The 22,999-nt window shown below is 40.1% G+C and overlaps 1 protein-coding gene across 3 annotated transcripts in view; it reads left to right on the forward strand.

The window, feature by feature from the left end:
* The window catches only part of PAMR1 (peptidase domain containing associated with muscle regeneration 1), a 97,588-nt gene that overhangs the window by 66,795 nt on the left and 7,794 nt on the right, over positions 1-22,999 (forward strand). Inside the window, exons 7-9 of one of the 3 annotated variants that reach the window (XM_024254422.3) lie at positions 10,582-10,632; positions 20,881-21,093; positions 22,881-22,947. In XM_024254422.3, coding sequence (XP_024110190.2) covers positions 10,582-10,632; positions 20,881-21,093; positions 22,881-22,947 — 331 coding nt within the window. 3 annotated transcript variants of the gene reach the window in all.

Below are 22,999 nucleotides of genomic sequence, written 5' to 3' on the forward strand. Positions count from 1 at the left end.
ATACAGGCAAGAAAGATCTGCTTTTAAATGGACAAGTAGGTGGTGCCAGTGTCATTGTTGTAAAGGAATACTGGATCCCAGGAAAAGACACCCATATTAGGCATGTTGAATGCTGAGGCTTTGTAACCTGGACAGCCTTGGGAGGAAGCTGTTAAAAATGACAGAGTAATGTTGGGGAGAAACTAGATTCGGACACTCCAGAACAGGTTGCTCAAAGCATCATGTTATCTGGCCAGCCTCCCTTTTTCTCATGGGGTTTTATTAGTCACTCATTTAGTGTGGGCTGTGTCAGTCCCCTGCTGGTCATTTTGGAGACAAGACTTCAGAGTAACATTTTGGTATTTTGTTAAAGGGACAGGGAGAAGAAAAAAAAAAGGAGTAACATTTTGGTATTTTGTTAAAGGGACAGGGAGAAGAAAAAAAAAGGAGCAATCAAGACTTCAGAGTAACATTTTGGTATTTTGTTAAAGGGACAGGGAGAAGAAAAAAAAAGAAGCAATCAAGACTTCAGAGTAACATTTTAGTATTTTGTTAAAGGGGCAGGGAGAAAAACAAAGGAGCAATCTGTCTTGAGAGGGTATGAAGGGCATAGGGCTAATTCCATGGAGAACAGTCCCAAGGAATCCATGGCTATTACCCACATGTACTTGATAGCCCAGAGCCTTTGCAGACTGGAGGAGCCCAGGAAGACCATTAGCTAGCGGGCCACTCTCTTCTTACACATTACCTGGGTCTCTCATCTACTCACCCTCCCTAATATGAAATGAATCTGTAATGTCCTCCTTGGTGTATTCAGAGGGATGCCATCCCATTTGGATTTAGATCCAAAAAACAAAAGCTGTCACTGAACATAGTAGAAGCTGCCCTTTTATAGTTACCAAGGTGTGTGTGTGTGGGTGTGTATGTGTGGTTTTTTTTTTAATTTGGGGGAAAAGTTTTCTTTTCAATTAGATCAATCCTTGTTAGATGAGCTTGGGTCTACCTAGCCCAAGTGACATCTTAGTATGAACTCTCCTGGGCTCCATGGGCCTTGACCAAAACATTGCTACGTCTCATGCAGGGCAAGAGGCTTGGTGGTTGTGACATAAGGAGTGCATTTTGCTACTCAGGAATTATTTCAGCATGGACAGCATTCTAGCCAAATACCAAGGCTAGAGCCAAATACCAAGGTGAAGCCATGTAAACAATGCAGCAAGACTACCTCCAAGAGCTGGGAACAGAGCACCCATCAATGTTGAAAGGGCCAGACCCACCATTGCTTTGCTAACGCTTTGCTTGCACCTGTCTGCTTCTTGCCAAGGCCCTTTTGGCTTTTGCTTTGGCAGATGAGGTCACTGAGACAGGACTTAACGTGGCAGGCAGATTGTATTTGGGTTCTGGGTTAAGAGGTAATTCATTAGAACTTGGATGGACTGTCTACCTACTAAGGGTTGAAAGAGGAGGGCGCTCATCATTACTGGCCATCAGAGAAATGCAAATCAAAACCACAATGAGATACCATCTCACACCAGTTAGAATGGTGATCATTAAAAAGTCAGGAATCAACAGGTGCTGGAGAGGATGTGGAGAAATAGGAACACTTTTACACTGTTGGTGGGACTGTAAACTAGTTCAACCATTGTGGAAGACAGTGTGGCGATTCCTCAGGGATCCAGAACTAGAAATACCATTTGACCCAGCCATCCCATTACTGGGTATATACCCAAAGGATTATAAAACATGCTGCTATAAAGACGCATGCACACGTATGTTTATTGCAGCACTATTCACAATAGCAAAGACTTGGAACCAACCCAAATGTCCAACAATGATAGACTGGATTAAGAAAATGTGGCACATATACACCATAGAATACTAGGCAGCCATGAAAAAGGATGAGTTCATGTCCTTTGTAGGGACATGGATGAAGCTGGAAACCACCATTCTCAGCAAACTATCGCAAGGACGAAAAGCCAAACACTGCATGTTCTCACTCATAGGTGGATATTGAACAATGAGAACACTTGGACACAGGAAGGGGAACATCACACACCAGGGCCTGTTGTGGGGTCGGGGGAGTAGGGAGGGATAGCATTAGGAGATATGCCTAGTGTAAATGACGAGTTAATGGTTGCAGCACACCAACATGGCACATGTATACATATGTAACAAACCTGCATGTTGTGCACATGTACCCTAGAACTTAAAGTATAGTAAAAAAATATATTAAAAAAAAAAAAGAAAGAGGAGGATACAAACAGTGAGAGCATAGCACAATTAACTTCTGTTGGAAACAAGCATCCCTGACATTATGGGACCCAAGACAGACACCAGCCTGTTGGCAATGGTTATAGAACCCCAATTTTCCTTAAAGGCATCTGCCTTGTGGGACATTTACCACTTGTCCCTCCCCTTGCAGGGCATTAACTACATGTCCCTCCTCCTGTGTCAGAAAATGAAAGCTTCCTCTTTGCAAAATGCAAGGTATTCTTGTTGGTATCCATGTACTAAAGCAATAGTCATTATTCTCTCTATCGTTAATATAGGCCAGGCTCTGGGCTTTATGTGATGTGGCCCATTTATTTGTCTCAATGTTCCCATGTAGTAGATACTTTGATTACGTGCACTTTACAGATTCATCCAGCTAGACATTTTTGAGTGTCTATGAGGTATCAGGCACTGGAGAAATAAGGCAGGGCTATCCAGTATATATTTTCCCCTCCTTTTGACAAAGCTATGAAACAATTCCAATCTTAGCCCTTTCCTAGTCCTTAGAAGAATGTTACATGCCATGCAGTTTCCAGCTACAGCTTCTTCTAGCAAGGCTTGTGGTAATAGTGATGGTGATGATGAAAGTTATTACATGCTTCCAGTATGCCAGGAACTGGGTGGGATCTCCTACGACTCAAATGTGCCTAGCAGCCGAGGAATCTTCTGCAAGTTCAGTCTCTTCATCCCCAAGGCTAAACAGAACAGAATTGCCCAGCTCAGGCCATTTCTTATAGTTTGAGAAGTTGGCTATGAATACCACTGGGGAACATTTCCCCCAGTAGTTTAGAGTTATCACCCACCCCCAAGGAGCTGAAGCAAAAATCTTCTGAGATTTGGGGAAGCCCCAAGAAAACTAATGTTACCAAGCAGATTCAGTAGAGGATGATGAAGTTTCTAACACATACATAGGCTACCCATCTACACTGTCAAATGGGAATGTGTCAGGTTGATTTTGAAGAAGAAATAAAATGACTAGGACTTTTCAAAAAATTTTCCAAGTTGACCTGTCTCTTAGGCACAGGCAGTTTCAGCTGTCTAAATAAATAGGCCATCCAAACACCGGAAAAGTGGTATCCGAAAGACATAGTGTACCATGCCCAAGGACAATACTGATTAAGATCAAATAGCTAATTGTAAGCCTCAGCCTCTAAATTGCTGCCGGATGAAAAAATAACAGTGTGTGCAATCCAAGCATAATTTCACATAGAGAGAGAATGAGAATTTCTCATTCACACCCCCAGAGGGCTGGAAAACATCAGGGGGGAAGAATTCCATTGGCTGGAAAGGGATCAAAAGAGTTTTCAGTGGGGATTACATCACCAGTTGGTGTCATTATTCCTGGTTGGTGAAGACCTTCCTGGGAGTAAAAAATATTTGGTTTGGTCCAGAGACACAAAACTCAAATATAAGCTGAACAGGAAAAAATGAGGGAGAGAAGAGAAGCCATGTGATGCTGTCTGTAAGAGCTGGCCTCGTGTTAAGTAGATTTCCAGGATGAACAATGCCCTGATGAGAAAGTTAATGCCTTTTCTAAACAGAACCAAAATTCTGTCACAACTTGTTTCCTTGATTTTGGTGACAAGTGACAATGGGTGGATGCCAAGAGTATGCTAAGAATTGAGACAAACATCTCTCCATTCCTGGCCCTTACTACCAGTTAGATGGCAGTCATCAATTTTGCTGACTCTGGATCTGTTTCCTTTGCTGGAACTCTCAGATAATCTTATAGCTCCAAAACGCAGCTCATATTAAAGAAACAGAATAGTACCTGCCTGACTTGGTTTTTAGCTCAGGTGGTATCTGGCAATCATAAATATTTCATTAACATAACATTTGCAAAAAAAGAAATACATGTTTTGTATGTATAGTTTTGTAAATCACTGCAAACTCTTTCTGAAGGCAAGCAGGGTACAAATAATTAAAGTAAAATAAAATAATTTGGAAGCTGAACAAGAACAATAAAAAAAAAGAGCATTAGATGGGATGGAGATTAAAAGAAAGTGAACACACATTCATCTGGGGGTGCAACCATTGCTGATTTTATTCTAACATCTACTCCTTTCTTCCCCTTATCTAAGGATGGGTGCTGAGGAAATGTTGTTCACTTCAGTTTTATAAATTATAGAAATGTTAATTTTTCAAATATTATATCTTTCTAAAAAGTAGATCATTCTCCCTTTCCTGAAAAGAAAAAGGTAGCTGGACTTGATCATGCGTACCGTTTCTGTGCATGCTAACCCAACTGTCTTGTACTTTCATGCTCCTCCTACCCTGTCTGAGGCTTTCTCTGGCTCTCAGGGTGCACAGGCTCCTATAAGTGGGCAAATGGGAGGTATGAAGAGTTAATGTTCATCTCATCATCCTTCAACAAATGATTAATGACAATTGGTAGGTAATAACTCATATCCCTTCCTCTGTGAGTAGGATAATGATGAGACATGCTCCACACTGTCTCCCAGAGTTTCTAAACATCATTCAGCCTCAGTAATCCCCTGTGGTAACCTCCTTGATAATGCAGTCTTATCTCCTTTCTCATTTATAATAATCCCCGTCTCATTTCCCTCACTCCACTGTTGGTTCTTCCTAAGATTGTCACCTAAATGAACTACTTGCACTCAAAGCCTTGTCGCACAGGTGGCTTCTAGGAGAACCCAACCTAAGACACCTCATGAAGGTGTTCCCTTGAGGAGCTAACTTAATAGAGGTCTACAGCTTTGTATTAGCCATGGTTCTCTAAAGAAACAGAACTAATAGAATTTATATAAATATGTGTATACACACACACATACACACAAAGTATTGGCTCACACAATTATGCAGGCTGAGAAGTGCCATGATGTGCTGTCTACAAGCTGGAGACCAGGAAAGCCAGTGGTGTAATTTGAAGGCTGGAAATCCAATAGTGTAGACTTCAGTAAGCATCTGAAGGCCTAAGAACCAAGAGTGCTGAGGGCAGAGATGGATTCCCCACTCAAGCATTCAGGCAGAGAGATAACCCAAATTATCCCTTCCTGCACCTTTTTATTCTATTCTGGCCCTCAACAGATTGGATGATGCCTGCCCACACTGGGAGAGAGCAATCCTTTTTACTCGTTCTACCAATTCAAACACCAATCTCTTCCAGAAACACCCTCACAGACATGCCCAGATATAATGCTTAACCAGATATCTGGCATTTCGTGATCCAGTCTAGTTGACACATAAAATTAAGTACCACAGTCAGGTAGATCACCATCTGGTTGTTTCTCTAAACTATTAGATGAGCCTTTGATCATTGCTTACTAACGTATATTTTAGGGTTGCATTATCTGAAGGATACTCAAAATATGAATCATCTGTATTGCTGATTTAAAAAAAAAGTTAGATCTAAGAATTGATATTCTGTACACACACGTGTGCACATGCACAAGTTCTTCTCTGTGTGTAAGAGCAAGTTTAGCCTTTTGTAGGGTCATGGGAGTGAGTGGAGACTGCAGTGTTATTTGTGGAGAGAGCCAACAAAACTTCCCAGAGGATTTGGTATCTTCTGAAGGGTTTGTTCAAACTTTGCCATGCAGCAAGTTTGAAAATGGCTGCTCCTATCATAAAGAAGTGTCTCTGGGTCTCTTCTAATTGTCTCATCTCTTGTAATTGTGCCCTGATCAACTGTCCACACTGCATTAACTACACAAATGTGCCTTGGTTAAATGGTGATCTCTGCATCAACAGTTCTATCTAGTACCACAGGGAGAACACAAATAGGATAAAACTGGGAGCTCCAATTCCAACAAATCTCCAATGATTATTCTCAGCAGAAGCATTTAAATTAGAATTTGGTTCCATTTAACTCAGCATTCTACCTGTAGATTAAGAAATTTCTTTTCAGACAGCATGGCAGGCTAAGTGGTATGAACCCACTGCAATTAATTGCACCTGATGAAATCTTTGCTACAATCCAGACTACAGTCAACTTCTGGGGTTGGCTAGTATTTGCTGAGACCCCGCACCTCATTCAAATTCATCTAAGGACCCATGGTTACCTTTACTGTATTCATTGGTTCACAACTTATCCTCTGATGTAATTATAGAAGCAAAGTTAAGAAAGGTACTAGTCACTTAGTAAGAATTGGTGCAAGTGAAAAAAATTTATATATATATTTATTCTCCCTACTCTTGCTCTCTCTCTGTCTTTCTCCTTTTCTGGTCAGAATGAGTTGAGTTGGCCCAAAGAAGTAAAGCTGAATCTCCTGCAGTGACATCCCTTCAAGTACTAGTTGAACTATTAACTCTCTTTTTTGATTGAAAAAGATTGTGCTGGGTAAAAATCTGACCTGGGGAATAAGAAAGTGGAAGGAAAGCCCCAAATCTTTTTTTGTGTTGTTGTTAAGTGTTTAAGTGAAGCTAGAGAGAGCCTTGAGAAGTATAAAGCACCTTACTAGAATAGCTTGAACTGGCATCACTACTATTTCAGGGTTTAAATAAAAAATTTCTATATTAAACATACAGAAAAACATCTTCTAATGGCTTATTCAGCTGGGCACAGAGGAGGCACTCATTAAATGTGTGAAGATCCAAGAAAATGAATCAAATCAATAGTTAATAGCACTTCATCATTCTGTGTGACATGCTGGACTTCTGAAAGGCAAAGCAGTGTTTGAACTCTTTGGCTTCTAGGGGCTTTTTGTAGCTCTCATCTCCAACTTTGAACTTATGGCTTGGAGACTTAAGCAAAAGGAGAAGACACATATTCATGCAAGGCTGGTGTATCATATTAAAATTCTAGATTCATTCATTCATTATAGACAGGCATACACTGGTGGATAGCAATAAATGAAAGAAGAAGTCTGTTGTCTCACCACAGCTAGGATCTACTCCTAAGTTTTGTGTTTATCGGAGGATATGGAGGGGGCCTCCACTCCCAGGTTAGGAATGAAGAGTGTGGACTTCTTTTTCACACATTTAATATTATTGATTTCACTGGAGGGCATAGAAAATGGTGTATGAGTGTGCACTGAGGAATCACTTTTCCTGAAAATAACTCCACATTGTCCTGATATAGTTATTCCCTGATATCACCATCATTGTGTCCACTTCCTATAGAATTTATGGACCTGGTCATCTCAGCTACTTTTATGTCGAGTATGACAATCAGACAGGTGAGAAAAGGATGTCACTTTACTTGCTTTGAATCCACTAAAATCCGTCTCTCAGACCTGTAATTCAGGCTCATGAAAAAGGCAGTCACTGTCATTCTTGGGACCTCGTCTGTGCCCCAGACTTGTAAAAAGGTTACTTGCTTTACACAGACAGCACCAAGTCATCAGAGGGAATCATCTCACAGCAGATTTTAGGTACACGCTGTTTTATTAGGGAAGCCCAATGTCTTAGACTACCTAATTCTTTCAGGTAAAACATCTTGGCTGGTGTGGGGCTGGCCTGGAGCCCAAGGCGAGCATATTTGTGGAGGTTGGAAGTCCTCTCACGAGGACCTGGCCTCTACTTGTTTGGCCAATCATACTCCCCAAGATCTTTTCACTGCCTAGGAGTGCTGCATACAGGGCCTGACGCCCAGGGTTAAGACAGCTACCTCTTTGTGATATCATCACCTCCAGGAGTGAGACTGAGGGAACGCATGAGGGACTTTGATGCCCAGGGCTAAGAAAACAGCAGAGTTGTCTCAGGTTAGTTTTTTCCCCAAGCAGTCCCTGAGTCACATGCTTCGGTCCAACTGATTTATCAAAGGAAGCACTCCCAGGATCAACCAGTAACAGAGCTGGGGAAGCAAGATAGAATGGGGATGGAATCAAGCAAGAGCGTTTTCAACTGAACTCCCAGACTCAACCTGATCTCATGGGCTCTGAGGAGTATAAATTATACCTCCAGGAACACTGTTTGGGCTTGTAAACTTCCATACCCATGAGTCATTGCCTACAGGCAACCCTGGGGTGGGCCTTGGGGGACAAAAATCTCCTAGGTATTTTTCAGCTCATATGAAGTACACATATGAAGTACAGGGTGGTGGCCATGCCCAAGGGCAGTCCTCTGAAGGTTGTAAGTGCTGGTTCTCAGCTGCAAAGCACTCATGTAGAAGTTGAGGAATGGGTGCCTTGAGCTGGCAAAAGAATCTGGGAGACTTAAGTGTTCACTGTAGAGCCATTCCAAAGCCATCACATAAGCTTCTGTAAATTGACATGACAGTGGACCACCTCATACAGTTGCCTGGAGGAAAAAAGAAAACAAAAATAAGAAAGGTCTTTCTTTAAATATCTATCTGAAACAATATCCCAGAGAAAGGCACCTTTGATTCCTATTTTTTGTTCATGCAATAGCATGTAAGGGCATGCTAAACCCAGTGTGTTTCTGTCTCCAGGATGAGTCCTGAAAGTAGCATGGCAATGTGCTATTTATTATTAATCACAGAATATTTCACTTAGTGAAGCAGGACCTTGATGCTCCTTCAGGCCAGAAATGAAAATATTTTAAATTCTCATTTGGCTTTGTACCAAAAAAAACCCATCCCACTGAAGATAAATGAAACACTCATTAAAAACTCAAATAGGAAAGAATCATAAATCAGTTCAATGGTGAGACACAAAGGTTTCTAAAAAGAGAATGAATAGGAAAAAAAAGATCGTTTTGAAATCTGACCCTGGGGAGGAGCTCTGATGAGGTGCAGATGGCCTATGTACCCACCAGGTAGATGTCTAAACTGGGAGGGCAAGTCTTAGAATTCACTTCAAAAGCATCATAGGAGAGAGTGTGGCTTTGGGAAGTACAGAAAATAAATGAGAGATAAGAGAGAATAATACCCAGTAGTTGTTTGATATAGGATGCAATTTGAAGGCTTTATTGTGCAGGATTAAAAGATATGAATGTACAGACACCGTGGTTGTCACCCAGAAGTGTGATCAACACCTTGGAATGAGGTATGGAAGGCCGTCGTGGGTAGACATTACCAGGAGCCCAGAAAATGGAGTGGAATATTACATTATGTTTGAATAGGCCCAACAATGGGCTTTTATACTTCTCTGTGGGGTTTTCTTTAAGATATATTTGGGAAATTGGCATTTAAAGGCAGTTGGGTGCTTTGTGAACAAAGGCAAGTAAGGGAAAAGGAAACTGTGCTATTTCAGTTACTTCTCAGAACCAGCCCAACCAGGTAAGTGTTATCCTGTTTTACAGATGAGAAGAGCAAGATTTGGGGACATTATGTAATTTTTCCAAACCCTAGTTCATTAAGTGGAAGAATGAATATATTTAACCCTTTATCCCTTCCACCTACCAACAAATATTTATTGAACACCTACTATACGCTTGCTCTGGACACTGGGGAACCAAATGATTATGTGAACCCACATCTATCTGATCCTGAAGGCCATTCTTTTTCCATTAGAGTCTAGTGAATAAACTTATTTAAATAATTTCATAGAAAATTATATTACTCTATGATTATGCAAGATATTAAAGAAATTTTTATGGGGTGGTGAGACTATGGGAACACATAAAAATAGGCATGAAAGACTGAATAATGCTAGATTTAGAAACTTGGTAGGGAAGACCCAAGCCATTTTGCTTGGTAGGTACTTAACCCCAGAAACAACAAAAATAATAACAAAATTTTAGGGTCACGTTTTCTGATTATAGAACTTTGGAAAAAATTATAAAGAAGCAAAATTTATTTTTAATGTTATAAGCCAGAGATAATAACTGTAATTATTTTAAAGTATGTTCTAGTTTCCCCCCCAACCCTTGGCTGCTTCATATTTAGCTGGCTTTGAACTTTGTGAATCTGTAGGTTGATGTCTTTCATCAGTATAGGAAAAATTTTAGCTATTATTTCTTTGCATATTATTTGTACTTCATTTTCTCTCCCTTCTCTTTCTTGGATGCCAATTACATTTATTTTTTAGCCTTCTCACTCTATCCCTTATGCCCCTTATTTTTTCCCATACATTTTAAATCTTTTTGTCTCTTTTTGCTTCATTCTGAGTTTTTTTAAGCCATCTCTTAGTTTACTAATACTCTTCAGTGGTATCTGATTTGCTATTAAACTTATCCACTGAGCTTTAAATTCCTGCCATTATACTTTTCAGTTCCATGTGTTTCCTTTGTTTATTTTTTTTAAGTTTCTAGTCTTCTGCTCAATCTTGTTTTATTTCCTTGAACATATTCAGCATAGTTATTTTTGAGTAGTGTTAGATAACAACATTATCTGTATTCTTTATAAATGTGTTCCTGTTGTCTGTATTTCTCTTGATTTTCAGTCTTGCCTTCTGTCTTAGTCAGTCTGGGCTGCTACAACAGAATACCATAGACTGGGTGACTTAAACAACAAACATTTATTTCTCACAGTTCTGGAGGCTGGGAAGTCCAAGATCAAGGCGTCAGAAGATTCGTTGTCTGGTGAGGGCTTGCTTCAGATGCTGACTTCTTGCTGTATCCTCATGTGGCAGAAGGAGGGTGGGAGAGCTCTCTGGGTTCTTTTTTACAAAGGCACTAATTTCGTTCATGAGGGCTCCACCCTCATGAACTAATCTACTCCCAAATGCTCCACATCCTAATACCATGATATTGGGGATTTGGATTTCAATATATGAATATTGGAGGGGCACACACATCCAGTACATTGTACCTTCTATTGGATCCTAACTCAGAAGCATCACTTGGCTCTATCCTGATAACATTCCGTAAGCAATAACTTAAAACCAAATAATGGTTCTCATAGTTCTCCATTCTAAGATCTCATCAAGTTAAAGTTGTACCATTGATTTAATTATAGCTTTTCTGGGTTTGTGAGGAAGGAAATAGTACATGAAGAGTACACATCACATGTGATTTGATTTCAGAAATGCCAGATTATAAAAGAATACACATCTAAGCATTATGGAAATATAGCTATATTCCTTGGGCAGAGGTGTTTATATGTCCTGGTTCAGTTTCTCTTTAAATCTTCTTTTAAAGTCTGTTTAGTGAAAGAAACAGAAGATCTAAATTGTTCTAAATCTCTGTTACTTTCAAGGGCTCAAAAACTCTCTAAAGTTTCTGCTAGTTAAACCCACATTAAATATAGTAGAGCTATGAGCCATTAGAACCCTGCATTTGGAAAGTAACAGAGTGGGAGCCTAGTGGACCATGAAAGCACTTCCTTCCAAGGACAGAAAAACCCAACTGTCAGGCTTACCTGTCAAAGCCAACAATAGAAAGGATTTCTTATCCTCTGCTGAGGCAGATGTGGCTAGAGTACAGTTCATTTTCTCTCTGTATTCCAAGACTGGTCTTAAATATCACTCAATCTTTCTTGGCCATGAGCTCTAGCTAGCAATGGTCAAAATCGATGGGGAGCTCCACTTAAATTACACAAATTGTAGCCCTTTAATAGGCTAATTGGCTGCAGATTCACATGCCTGCTAGAACTAGGCAGCCCTTGGGGGCTGTGAAGAATAGGGCTCCCTTCTAAGCAAAGACACTTTTCAACTCCAGTTGATTATTGCTATATGGGAATACAGGCCCAGGGTTTCAGATCTGAATTACGTTAGAAATGAATAATATAGATTTTTAAATGAAATCTCCCAATTTTTATATCTGCAATGAATTCCATTTTATAAAACTTTCAAGCATAACATACTATGTTTTTGAGACGATTTCAGTCTGTGGGCCCCAATGGGTGCTTACTAAGCTCAATTTTCAGAATGAATGAATCTGTGCTATTAGAAGCTACCACCATCAGTGAAGCAACATGGACTGCTTTATCTGCCTTTTCCTCCCACATCATGGCGGCATTTCTGAAAATATAAGCACTGGAGTTTTCTGAGTCCACTTGAAGCATCAAGAAACCCATTACCCTTTTTATACCATCACAGTATTTTTAAACAGCTTACTCAGTGGGGTCCCTTTTTTATACTTATTAATAAAATGGGGGCTTTGGATTCATTTGCCAGAAAAAATGCTGATATTACATAGTCCAAAGGCATACAGAGTGTCATTGAGATTAACTTACACATAGTCTATGGATGGTCTTAGAGTAGACAAACCAGTGATTTGGCTAATTGTTGCAGCCTTGCCAAGTTGCACATAGGAAAATTATTTATTTTTAATTCTCAAATATTTTAGAGGTGTTTTCTGAATGGAGATTTTTCTTTTTCTGCCTGGAGGCAGCCAAGTAAGTTTCTTGGAAGGCAATTGGGACAGTTACAGGAAATAAAGCATATCAAATGCATAATTGTGGGGGCCAAGATGGCTGAATAGAAGCAGCTCTAGTCTGTGGCTCCCACTGAGAAAAATGAAAACGGCAAATGAATCCTGCACTTTCAGCTGAGGTATCCAGGTTCTCTCATTGAGACTGACTAGGTGGTTGTCATGACCCATGGAAAGCAAGGAAAAGCAGAGTGGAGTGATGGCCCAGCCGGGAGCTGCATGGAGTAAGGCAAACTCCTACCCCAGCCAAAGGAGGTGGTGAGTGATGTGTTACCCTGCCAGGGAAACCACAATTTTGCCATGGATCTGTGCAACCCACGGATGAGGAGATCCCCTTGTGAGCCCATGCCACCAGGGCCTTTGGTCTCAAGCACAGAGCTGTGCAGTCTCTCGAAGGCTGCTTGGGTTGTGGCCAGTGGCAGCAGGCTGGAGACTGCCTAAGATGACCAAGTTCCCAGGGGGAGGGGAGGCAGCCATCACTGCGGTTTCAGCTGGCCATTTTTCCCCACTGGTCCAGAAAGATTGGACGGTTTGGACAGAGAAGAATTCCTCACAGTGCAGCACAGTGGCTGTGGCAGATTGTGGCCAGACTGCTTCTTTAGGTGGGACCTGGATCCACCCCTCCTCACTGGGTGGCACCTCCCTGCAGGAATTCCAGCAACTCCAGCCAGGGATTTATGGACAGAACCCCAATCTTCCTGGGACAGAGCCCCTGTGGGGAGGTGGTCATGATCTCCTGTTCAACACACTTAGTCTTTCCTGCTTGCTGGCTCTGAGGTGGCCGGTAGTCCAGACGAGTGGGATTTCCCCCAGTGCAGTGCACCTGCTCTGCCAAGGGGCAGCCAGATTGCTTCATTAAGCAGGTCCCTGATCCAGTGCCTCCTGACTGGGTGGAACCTCCCAACAGGGATGGCCAGACACCTCATACAGGAGAGTTCCAGCTGACATCAGTTTGGTGCCCCTGTGGGATGGAGCTCCTGGAGGAAGGAGCAGGCAGCCATCTTTGCTTTGCTGCAGCCTCCACTGGTGATATCTCCAGGTGTGGGAGGGACCCAGGTGAATAGAGTCTGGAGTGGACCTCCAGCAAACTGCAGCAGCCCTGCAGAAGAGCAGCCTGGCTGTTAAAAGAAAAACAGAAAGCAACAACAACATCAACAAAAAAGACCCCACAAAAATCTCATCCAAAGGTCAGCAGCCTCAAAGATTGAAGGTAGATAAACCCATGAAGATGAGAAAAAAATCAACGTAAAAGTGCTGAAAATTAAAAAAGCCAGAGTGTCTCTTCTCTTCCAAATGATTGCAACACCTCTCCAGCAATGGCACAGAACTGGGCTGAGGCTGAGATGGATGAATTGACAGAAGTAGGCTTCAAAAGGTGGGTAATAATGAACTTTGCTGAGCTAAAGGAGTATGTTCTAACCCAATGCAAAGAAGCTAAGAATAATGATAAAACACTACAGGAGCTGTTAACCAGAATAATCAGTTTAGAGAGGAACATAAATGACCTGATGGAGCTGAAAAACACAACACAAGAACTTCACAATGCAACCACAAGTATCAATAGCTGAATAGACAAAACGGAGGAGAGAATCTCAGAACATGAAAACTATCCTGCTGAAACAGAATAATCAGTTTAGAGAGGAACATAAATGACCTGATGGAGCTGAAAAACACAACACAAGAACTTCACAATGCAACCACAAGTATCAATAGCTGAATAGACAAAACGGAGGAGAGAATCTCAGAACATGAAAACTATCCTGCTGAAATAAGACAGGCAGGCAAGATTAGAGAAAAAAAATGAAAAGGAATGAACCAAACCTCTGAGAACTATGGGATTATGTAAAAAGACCAAACCTGCAACTGATTGGGGTACCTGAAAGAGACAGGGAGAATGGAACCCTGCTAGAAAACATACTTCAGGATGTCATCTAGGAGAACTTCCCCAACCTAGAAAGACAGGCTAACATTCAAATTCAGGAAATCCAGAGAACCCCAGCAAGATATTCCATAAGAATATCAAATCCAAGACACATAATCCTCAGATTTTCCAAGGTTGAAATGAAGGAAAAAATGTTAAGGGCAGCCAGAGAGAAAGGCAAGATCACCTACAAAGGGAATGCCATCAAACTAACAGTGGATATCTCAGGAGAAACCTACAAGCCAGAAGAGATTAGGGGCCAATATTTAACATTCTTAAAGAAAAGAATTTCTAACCCAGAATTTCATATCCAGGCAAACTAAGCTTCATAAGCAAAGGAGAAATAAAATCCCTTTCAGACAAGCAAATGCTGAGGGAATTTGTCACCACAAGGCCTGCCTTGCAAGAGCTCCTGAAGGAAGCACTGAATAGTGAAAGGAAAAACGTCACCAGCCACTACAAAAACACACTGAAGTACACAGACCAAGGCACTATGAAACAACTACATTAACAAGTCTGCAAAATAACCAGCGAGCATCATGATGACAGGATCAAATTTACACATAACGATCTTAACCTTAAATGTAAATAGGCTAAATGCCCCAATTAAAAGACACAGAATAGCAAGCTGGATAAAGAGTGAAGACCCATTGGTGTGCTGTGTTCAAGAGACCCATCTCACATGCAAAGACACACAAAGGCTCAAAATAAACGGATGGAGGAAGGCCGGGCACGGTGGCTCACGCCTGTAATCCCAGGACTTTGGGAGGCCGAGGCAGGCAGATCATGAGGTCAGGAGATCGAGACCATCCTGGCTAACACAGTGAAACCCTGTCTCCAAAAAAATTAGCCGAGCATGGTAGTGGGTGGCTGTAGTCCCAGCTACTCAGGAGGCTGAGGCAGGAGAATAGTGTGAATCTGGGAGGCGGAGCTGGCAGTGAGCCGAGATCACACCACTGCACTCCAGCCTGGGCGACACAGCGAGACTCCATCTCAAAAAAAAAAAAAAAAAAGGGATGGAGGAAAAATTACCAAGCAAATAGAAAGCAGAAAAAAGCAGGGGCTGCAATGCTAGTTTCTGACAAAACAGACTTTAAACCAACAATATCAAAAAAGATAAAGAAGGGCATTATATAATTGTAAAGGGTTCAATTAAGCAAGAAGAGCTTACTATACTAAACATATATGTGCCCAATACAGGAGCACTCAGATTCATAAAACAAGTTCTTAGAGACCAAAAAAGAGACTTAGACTACCATACAAAAACAGTGGGAGACTTTAACACCCCATTGTCAATATTAGCTCGTCAAGACAGAAAATTAACAAAGATATTCAGGACTTGAACTCAGCTCTGGACCAAGTGGACCTGATAGATATCTGCAGAACTCTCCACCCAAAAACAAAAGAATAAACATTCTTCTTGGTGCCACATAGCACTTACTCTAAAATTGATCATATAATTGGAAGTAAAATACTTCTCAGCAAATGCAAAAGGACTGAAATAATAACAAACTGTCTCCCAGACCACAGCACAATTAAATTAGAATTCAAGATTAAGAAACTCACTCAACCACACAATTATATGGAAATTGAACAACCTGCTCCTGAATGACTCCTGGGTAAATAATGAAATTAAGGCAGAAATCAAGAAGTTCTTTGAAACCAATGAGAACAAACAGACAACATACCAGAATCACTGGGATGCAGCTAAAACAATGTTACGAGGAAAATTTATAGCACTAAATGCCCACATGAAAAAGCTACACAGATCTCCAATTGATATCCTAGCATCACAACTAAAATAACTAGAGAACTAAGAGCAAACAAACTCCAAAGCTAGCAGAAGACAAGAAATAAGCAAGATCAGAGCAGAACTGAAGGAGATAGAGACACAAAAAACTTTCCAAAAATCAATGAATCCAGGAGCTGGTTTTTTGAATAAAAATTTATAAAATAGATAGCTAGCTAGATTAATAAAGAAGAAAAGAGAGACTAATTAAAGAATCAAATAGACACAATATAAAATAATAAAGGGGATATCACCACTAACCCCACAGAAATGCAAACAATTATCAGAGAATGCTATAAACACCTCTATGCAAATAAACTAGAAAATCTAGGATAAATGGATAAATTCCTGGACACATACACCCTCCCAGGACTGAACCAGGAAGAATTTGAATCCCTGAATAGACCAATAACTAGTTCTGAAATTGAGGTAGTAATTAATAGCCTGCCAATCAAAAGAAACCCAGGACCAGATGGATTTATGGCTGAATTTTACCAGAGGTACAGGGAGGATCTGGTACCATTTCTTCTGAAACTATTTAAAACAATGGAAAAGGAGGGACTTCTCCCTAACTTATTTTATGAGGCCAGCATCATCCTGATAACAAAACCTGTCAGAGATGCAACAAAAAAACAAAACTTCAGGCCAATATCCCTGATAAACATCAATGCAAAAATCCTCAATAAAATACTGGCAAACCAAATCCAGCAGCACATCAAAAAGCTTATCCACCACGATCAAGTTGGCTTTATCCTCAGGATGCAAGGCTGGTTCAACATGTGCAAATCAATAAACATAATTCATCACATAAACAGAACTAAAGATGAAAAAAGCTCGATTATCTAAATAGACACAGAAAAGCCTTCGATAAAATTCAACATCCCTTCATGTTAAAAACTCAATAAACTAGGTATTGAAGGAACATACCTCAAAATAAGAGCCATTTATGACAAACCCACAGCCAATATCATACTGAATGGACAAAAGCTGGAAGCATTACCATTGAAAACTGGCACAAGACAAGGATGCCCTCTCTCATCACTCCTATTCAACATAGTACTGGAAGTTTGGGCCAGGGCAATCAGGCAAGAGAAAGAAATAAAGTGTATTCAGACAGGAAGAGAGGAAGTCAAATTTTCTTTGTTTGTGAATGGCATGATCCTATATCTAGAAAACCCCATCATCTCAGACCAAAAGCTTCTTAAGCTGATAAGCAACTTCAGCAAAGTCTCAGGACACAAAATCAATATACGAAAATCATAAGCATTCCTATACATCAATAACAGACAGGCAGAGAGTCAAATCATGAAGGAACTCCCATTCACAATTGCCACAAAGAGAATAAAATACCTAGGAATACAGCTAACAAGGGAAGTGAAAGATCTTTTCAAGGAGAACTACAAACCACTGCTCAAGAAAATCAGAGAGGACACAAACAAATGGAAAAACATTCCATGCTCATGGATAGGAAAAATCAATATTGTGAAAATGGCCATACTGCCCAAAGTAATTTATAGATTCAATGATATTCCCATCAAACTAGCATCGACATTCTTCACAGAATTAGAAAAAACTATTTTAAAATTCACAAGGAAACAAAAAACAGCCTATATAGTCAAGACAATCCTAAGCAAAAAGAATGAAGCTGAAGGCATCACACTAACCAACTTCAAACTATACAAGGCTACAGTAACCAAAACAGCGTGATACTGGTATAAAAACAGACACATAGACCAATGGAACAGAACAGAGACCTCAGAAATAAGACCACACATCTACAACCATCTGATCTTCGACAAACCTGACAAAAACAAGCAATGAGGAAAGGATTCCCTGTTTAATACATGGTACTGGGAGAACTGGCTAGGCATATGCAGAAAATTGAACCTGGACCCATTCTTTACACTTTATACAAAAATTAACTCAAGATGGAAAAATGACTGAAATGTAAAATCCAAAGCTATAAAAACCCTAGAAGAAAGTCTAGGCAATACCATACAACATAGGCACAGGCAAAGATTTCATGACAAAAATGTCAAAAGCAATTGAAACAAAAACAAAAATTGACAAATTGGATCTAATTAAACTACAGAGCTTCTGCACAGCAAAATAAACTATCATCAGAGTGAACACACAACCTACAGAATGGGAGAAAATTTTTGGAACCTATCCAACTGACAAAGGTCTAATATCCAGAGTCTACAAGGAAATTAAATAACTTTACAAGAAAAAAAAAAAAAAACAATCCCATTAGAAAGGGGGCCAAGGACATGAACAGACACTTCTCAAAGGTACTGCTTTTGTACCAGTACCATGCTGTTTTGGTTACTATAACCTCATAGTATAATTTGAAGTCAGTTAGCATGATGCCTCCAGCTTTGTTCTTTTTGCTTAGGATTGTCTTGGCTATATGGGGTCTTTTTTGCTTCCTTATGAATTTTAAAGACATTTATGCAGCCAACAAACATTGGAAAAAAGCTCAACATCACTGACCATTAGAGAAATGTAAATAACCACAACGAGATACTATCTCATGCCAGTCGCAATGGCGAGTATTTAAAAGTCAAGAAACAACAGATGCTGCCAAGGCTGTGGAGAAATAGGAACACTTTTACACTGCTGGTGGAATGTAAATTATTTCAAGGTGATTGAACTAATTTGGTGATTCCTCAAAGATCTAGAACCAGAAATACCATTTGACCCAGCAAATCCCATTACTGGGTATATACCCAAAAGAATATAAATCTATTATAAAGATACATGCACATGTATGTTCATTGCATCACTGCTCACAATAGCAAAGACATGGAATCAACCCAAATGACCATCAATGATAGACTTGATAAAGAAAATGTGGTACATAATACACCATGGAATACTATGCAGCCATAAAAAGGAACAAAATCATATCCATTGCAGGGACATGGATGAAGCTAGAAGCCATTATCCTCAGCAAATTAATGCAGGAACAGAAAACCAAACACTGGATGTTCTCACTCATAAGTGGGAGCTGAATGATGAGAACACAGGGACACAGGGAGGGGAATAACACACACTGGGGCCTGTCAGGGGGTTGTGAGGGGAGGGAGAGCATCAGGATAAATAGCTAATGCATGTGGGGCTTAATACCTAGGTGATGGATTGATAGGTGCAGCAAACCACCATGGCACACGTTTACCTATGTAAGAAACCTGAACATCCTGCACCTGTATCCAGAACTTAAAATAAAATAAAAATAAAAAGAAGGAAGGAAAAAAAAAGCACAGTTGCATTGCACAGAGACTGTTTTATAGGGATGAGCCTTTCTGTGTCTTAGAATAAATGATTTTAAGGAAACCAGGGAGTCTACTAGAAGAGGAGACAGAAAAGGTGGCAAGGGTTGAAAACTACTGGATATTATGATCAATGCCTGTGTGACAGGATCAATTGTACCCCAAAGCTCAGCATAATGCAATATACTCAAGTAATAATTCTGCACATGTACACTCTGAATCTAAAATAAAAGTTGAAATTATTTATATTAAAAAAAAGAAATTAAGGTCAGTTGTGGTGATTTACACCTGTGATCCCAGCACTTTGGGAGGCCAAGGTGGGAAGACAGCTTGAGCTTAGGAGTTCAAGACCAACCTGGGCAACATGGTGAAACCCCATCTCTACTAAAAATACAAAAATTAGCTGGTGTGCACCTGTGGTCCCAGCTACTCAGTAGCCTAAGGTGGGAGGATCACTTGAGCCCAGGGGATGGAGTTTGCAGTGAGCCGAGATTGCGCCACTGCACTCCAGCCTGGATGACAGAGTGAGACCATGTCTCAAAATTGAAAAAAAAAAAAAAAAAAGAAAGAAAGAAAATAGAAAAGAAAGTAGGGAGGCTGATAGGCTGATAGAGTGATTGGTACCCAAATCAAGTAGTCAAAGTTTGAATTCTATTGGAGCTCGGCTTCCTTAGGCAAGTCATATTCAGTACAGTGTCATAATCTATTTGAGAGAAATATGTTACCTATCTGATAGAATATTTCCAGAATATATCTAAAAATCCTGTTTAGTGCTCAGAATAGCTGCTGATGCCATTTCTACTTTAATAGCCATTCAACAGGAGTCAAAGAATAGAAATACCTCTGTAATGAATATCAAATACTTAGATGGAAAGTTATATTTGGAGATCAAGGGAAATTTGTTGTATCTCTACAATTATATTGTTCTGTAGTATTTTTAACTATAACTTTGAATACACTTATTTTCCTAGAGATTAAATATAAAATCTAAATTCACTTTATGTATGTACTCTTATTTCTAAGCAGCTCTACTTTCTGGGTACAATACAAATAGGAAATGGAATAGTTTTAAATTGCCCAAGCTTTAAAGAATGAAGGAGATAATACAACAACACTGAAAAACAATAATCCTTGTATACCGATAATAAAATTTAGGTGAGATATTTATTTTACTCAGTGCTGCCTAGTCCCTACAGTTTGAGAAAGAAACGGACAAGATGATATAAGAGCCAGATTTGGCATCAAATTTATTTATATATAGAATGAGATTTTTAAATTTAAGAATAAATTATGAAAACAAGGGAAATACATGTCTAATACATGAATTTTCTATTATGAGATTTATTTTAGTAATTCTTTTGAGCACCAGATCCTATATCATTGTATTTTTAGTTCAATGAAACATGAAAGATTCTATTCTAAAATGGAATAACTCAGACTTTTAACAATTCTCCTTTTCTTTTACTTTCTTTTAGTCCTTGAAGAAAGAAACTGCTCAGACCCTGGGGGCCCAGTCAATGGGTACCAGAAAATAACAGGGGGCCCTGGGCTTATCAATGGACGCCATGCTAAAATTGGCACCGTTGTGTCTTTCTTTTGTAACAACTCCTATGTTCTTAGTGGCAATGAGAAAAGAACTTGCCAGCAGAATGGAGAGTGGTCAGGGAAACAGCCCATCTGCATAAAAGGTAACTTATAATTGTTTCTGAAGTCTACAGACATTGATGAAGTTGCTAGACTTTTTGGTAGCTCCTTTGCATGTTTTTAAGCCCCTGGAAAAATGCCTTTCTCTCTTAAGTCCTTTCTGAAGCCATATATAACTCTGAGGTTGGAAACTATCCTGAAAACATTTGCTTCTTTTTTTTTGACCTCAAGAGGACCTGCTTTCCCTAATCACAACACCTTGAGGTGATCAAGAAGAGGAATGTAGTTATCAGAGCAGTTTAGGAAAGATGACAGGGCTGAGTTTAATATATGCAAATCCAAGTATAGAATTGAGGCAATGTATAAGCATTTACGTAGCTCCACTTATCTACTTTCTATGCAATATTAAGTTGATGTGAGAAATAAAAGAACAAAATAGACACATCATCCCTGCCAGCCTATGGAGGGGGAGGATTGAAGATGTTAAGATGTTTAAAAACAAAGACAGAGAGTAAATCCTTGTACATTCAAGGGATAGTTATAGGAAGAGATGAGTGGTGTAAGTTCAGCAAAAGGAGAGATCAGCCTTCCTGAAATAGGGACAATTGCATGAATCCAGTAGTACTGGAGCCAATCTGGAAAGTTGGAGAGGATTTGTAGATGTGAAGAGGAGTTGGGATGGTATTCCAGATGGAAGACAGCAGAAAAGAAAAGAGGTGTAGGCAGAAGTGAAGTCATCATGGTAAACTCAAAGTGAGGCAATCTGGGAATCAAAGGGTAAACTTAAATATGTAGGTTGGACAGAAAAGTGGAATATTGTATAGAGAAGTTTGAACCTTCCTCATTGGCAGTGGGGATGCATAGTTTCTCACTGAATTGATTCACTAGTTGCTTCAGGTTAACAGCCTCTCTATTTGGGGGCAGGCCACAATGATCTGGCTGTTTACTGGGAAGAAAACATGTCCTTGTCCTAGATTATCCAGATAATTGTCTTAATCCTCCACTTTGCCTTCTGGGTGTTTGTCAACAACCTGAATCATGGGAAAAGGAATGAAAAGGAATGGTTTGTGAAAGGAATAAATCACTTTAGACTTTAGCCAGAAGCGACCTTCATCCCCACCAGCACAAATTCTGATTTTTATTTCATTAAGTATGGGAACGGTGTCACATATGTCCTTGGAGATTTTTGTCCAGTCTTCTCTTACAAATTAATACAACCAAAGTTCTCTAAGTTGCTAATTAGATGAATGTTGGCTGCCTGATTGGGAAAGTGAGATGGGAAGGATTCCTTTTCATTCGTGAAGAAAGAGAGACTTCAACAAAATTAAACTGGGCTTTGAATTGCCCTCAAGTGATTGTTAGGGGCCTTAACAGCAGAGGAAGAACACGGAGGAATCAGTTTTCCAAGACTTATCTATGGTTGACACTGCCGTCTGGTGTCAAAAGAGAACCTTCTAATTCCCCATGTGGGCTATGTTTTAGAACCTTCACTTTGACTTTTATTCCATTTTGATCAAGTTTGCTAATTACATTCACATGAACAGATGATCCTAATCTATGATGCCATTGTCCCAAATCACTCAGGTGGGGCAGCCTTTCAGAGGCATCTGCTCTTCTTGGATTCTTCAGAGGGTGCTGTCAATCAAGATGAAATGCAGCAAGCTCTTTTGTAAAGTGAGATGTTCAAGCTTGGCTGACATGTCTTGCCTCTGAGAGCCTGGGGAATGGGCACCTGGTGTCCAGAAGTGGGGGTCAGGTATGAATCTGAACTGAATGATGTGAACAGTGAATATGGAAAAGGATGGTGCAGCATTGTCTTTTTTATTTCTAGCCTGCCGAGAACCAAAGATTTCAGACCTGGTGAGAAGGAGAGTTCTTCCAATACAGGTTCAGTCAAGGTGAGGTCGAAACACCTGCACTCTGCCCTGAAGGCTAATGAGTATTTCCCCT

This window comes from Pongo abelii, chromosome 9 (genome assembly GCF_028885655.2).
Source record: "Pongo abelii isolate AG06213 chromosome 9, NHGRI_mPonAbe1-v2.0_pri, whole genome shotgun sequence".
Lineage (NCBI taxonomy): Eukaryota > Metazoa > Chordata > Mammalia > Primates > Hominidae > Pongo > Pongo abelii.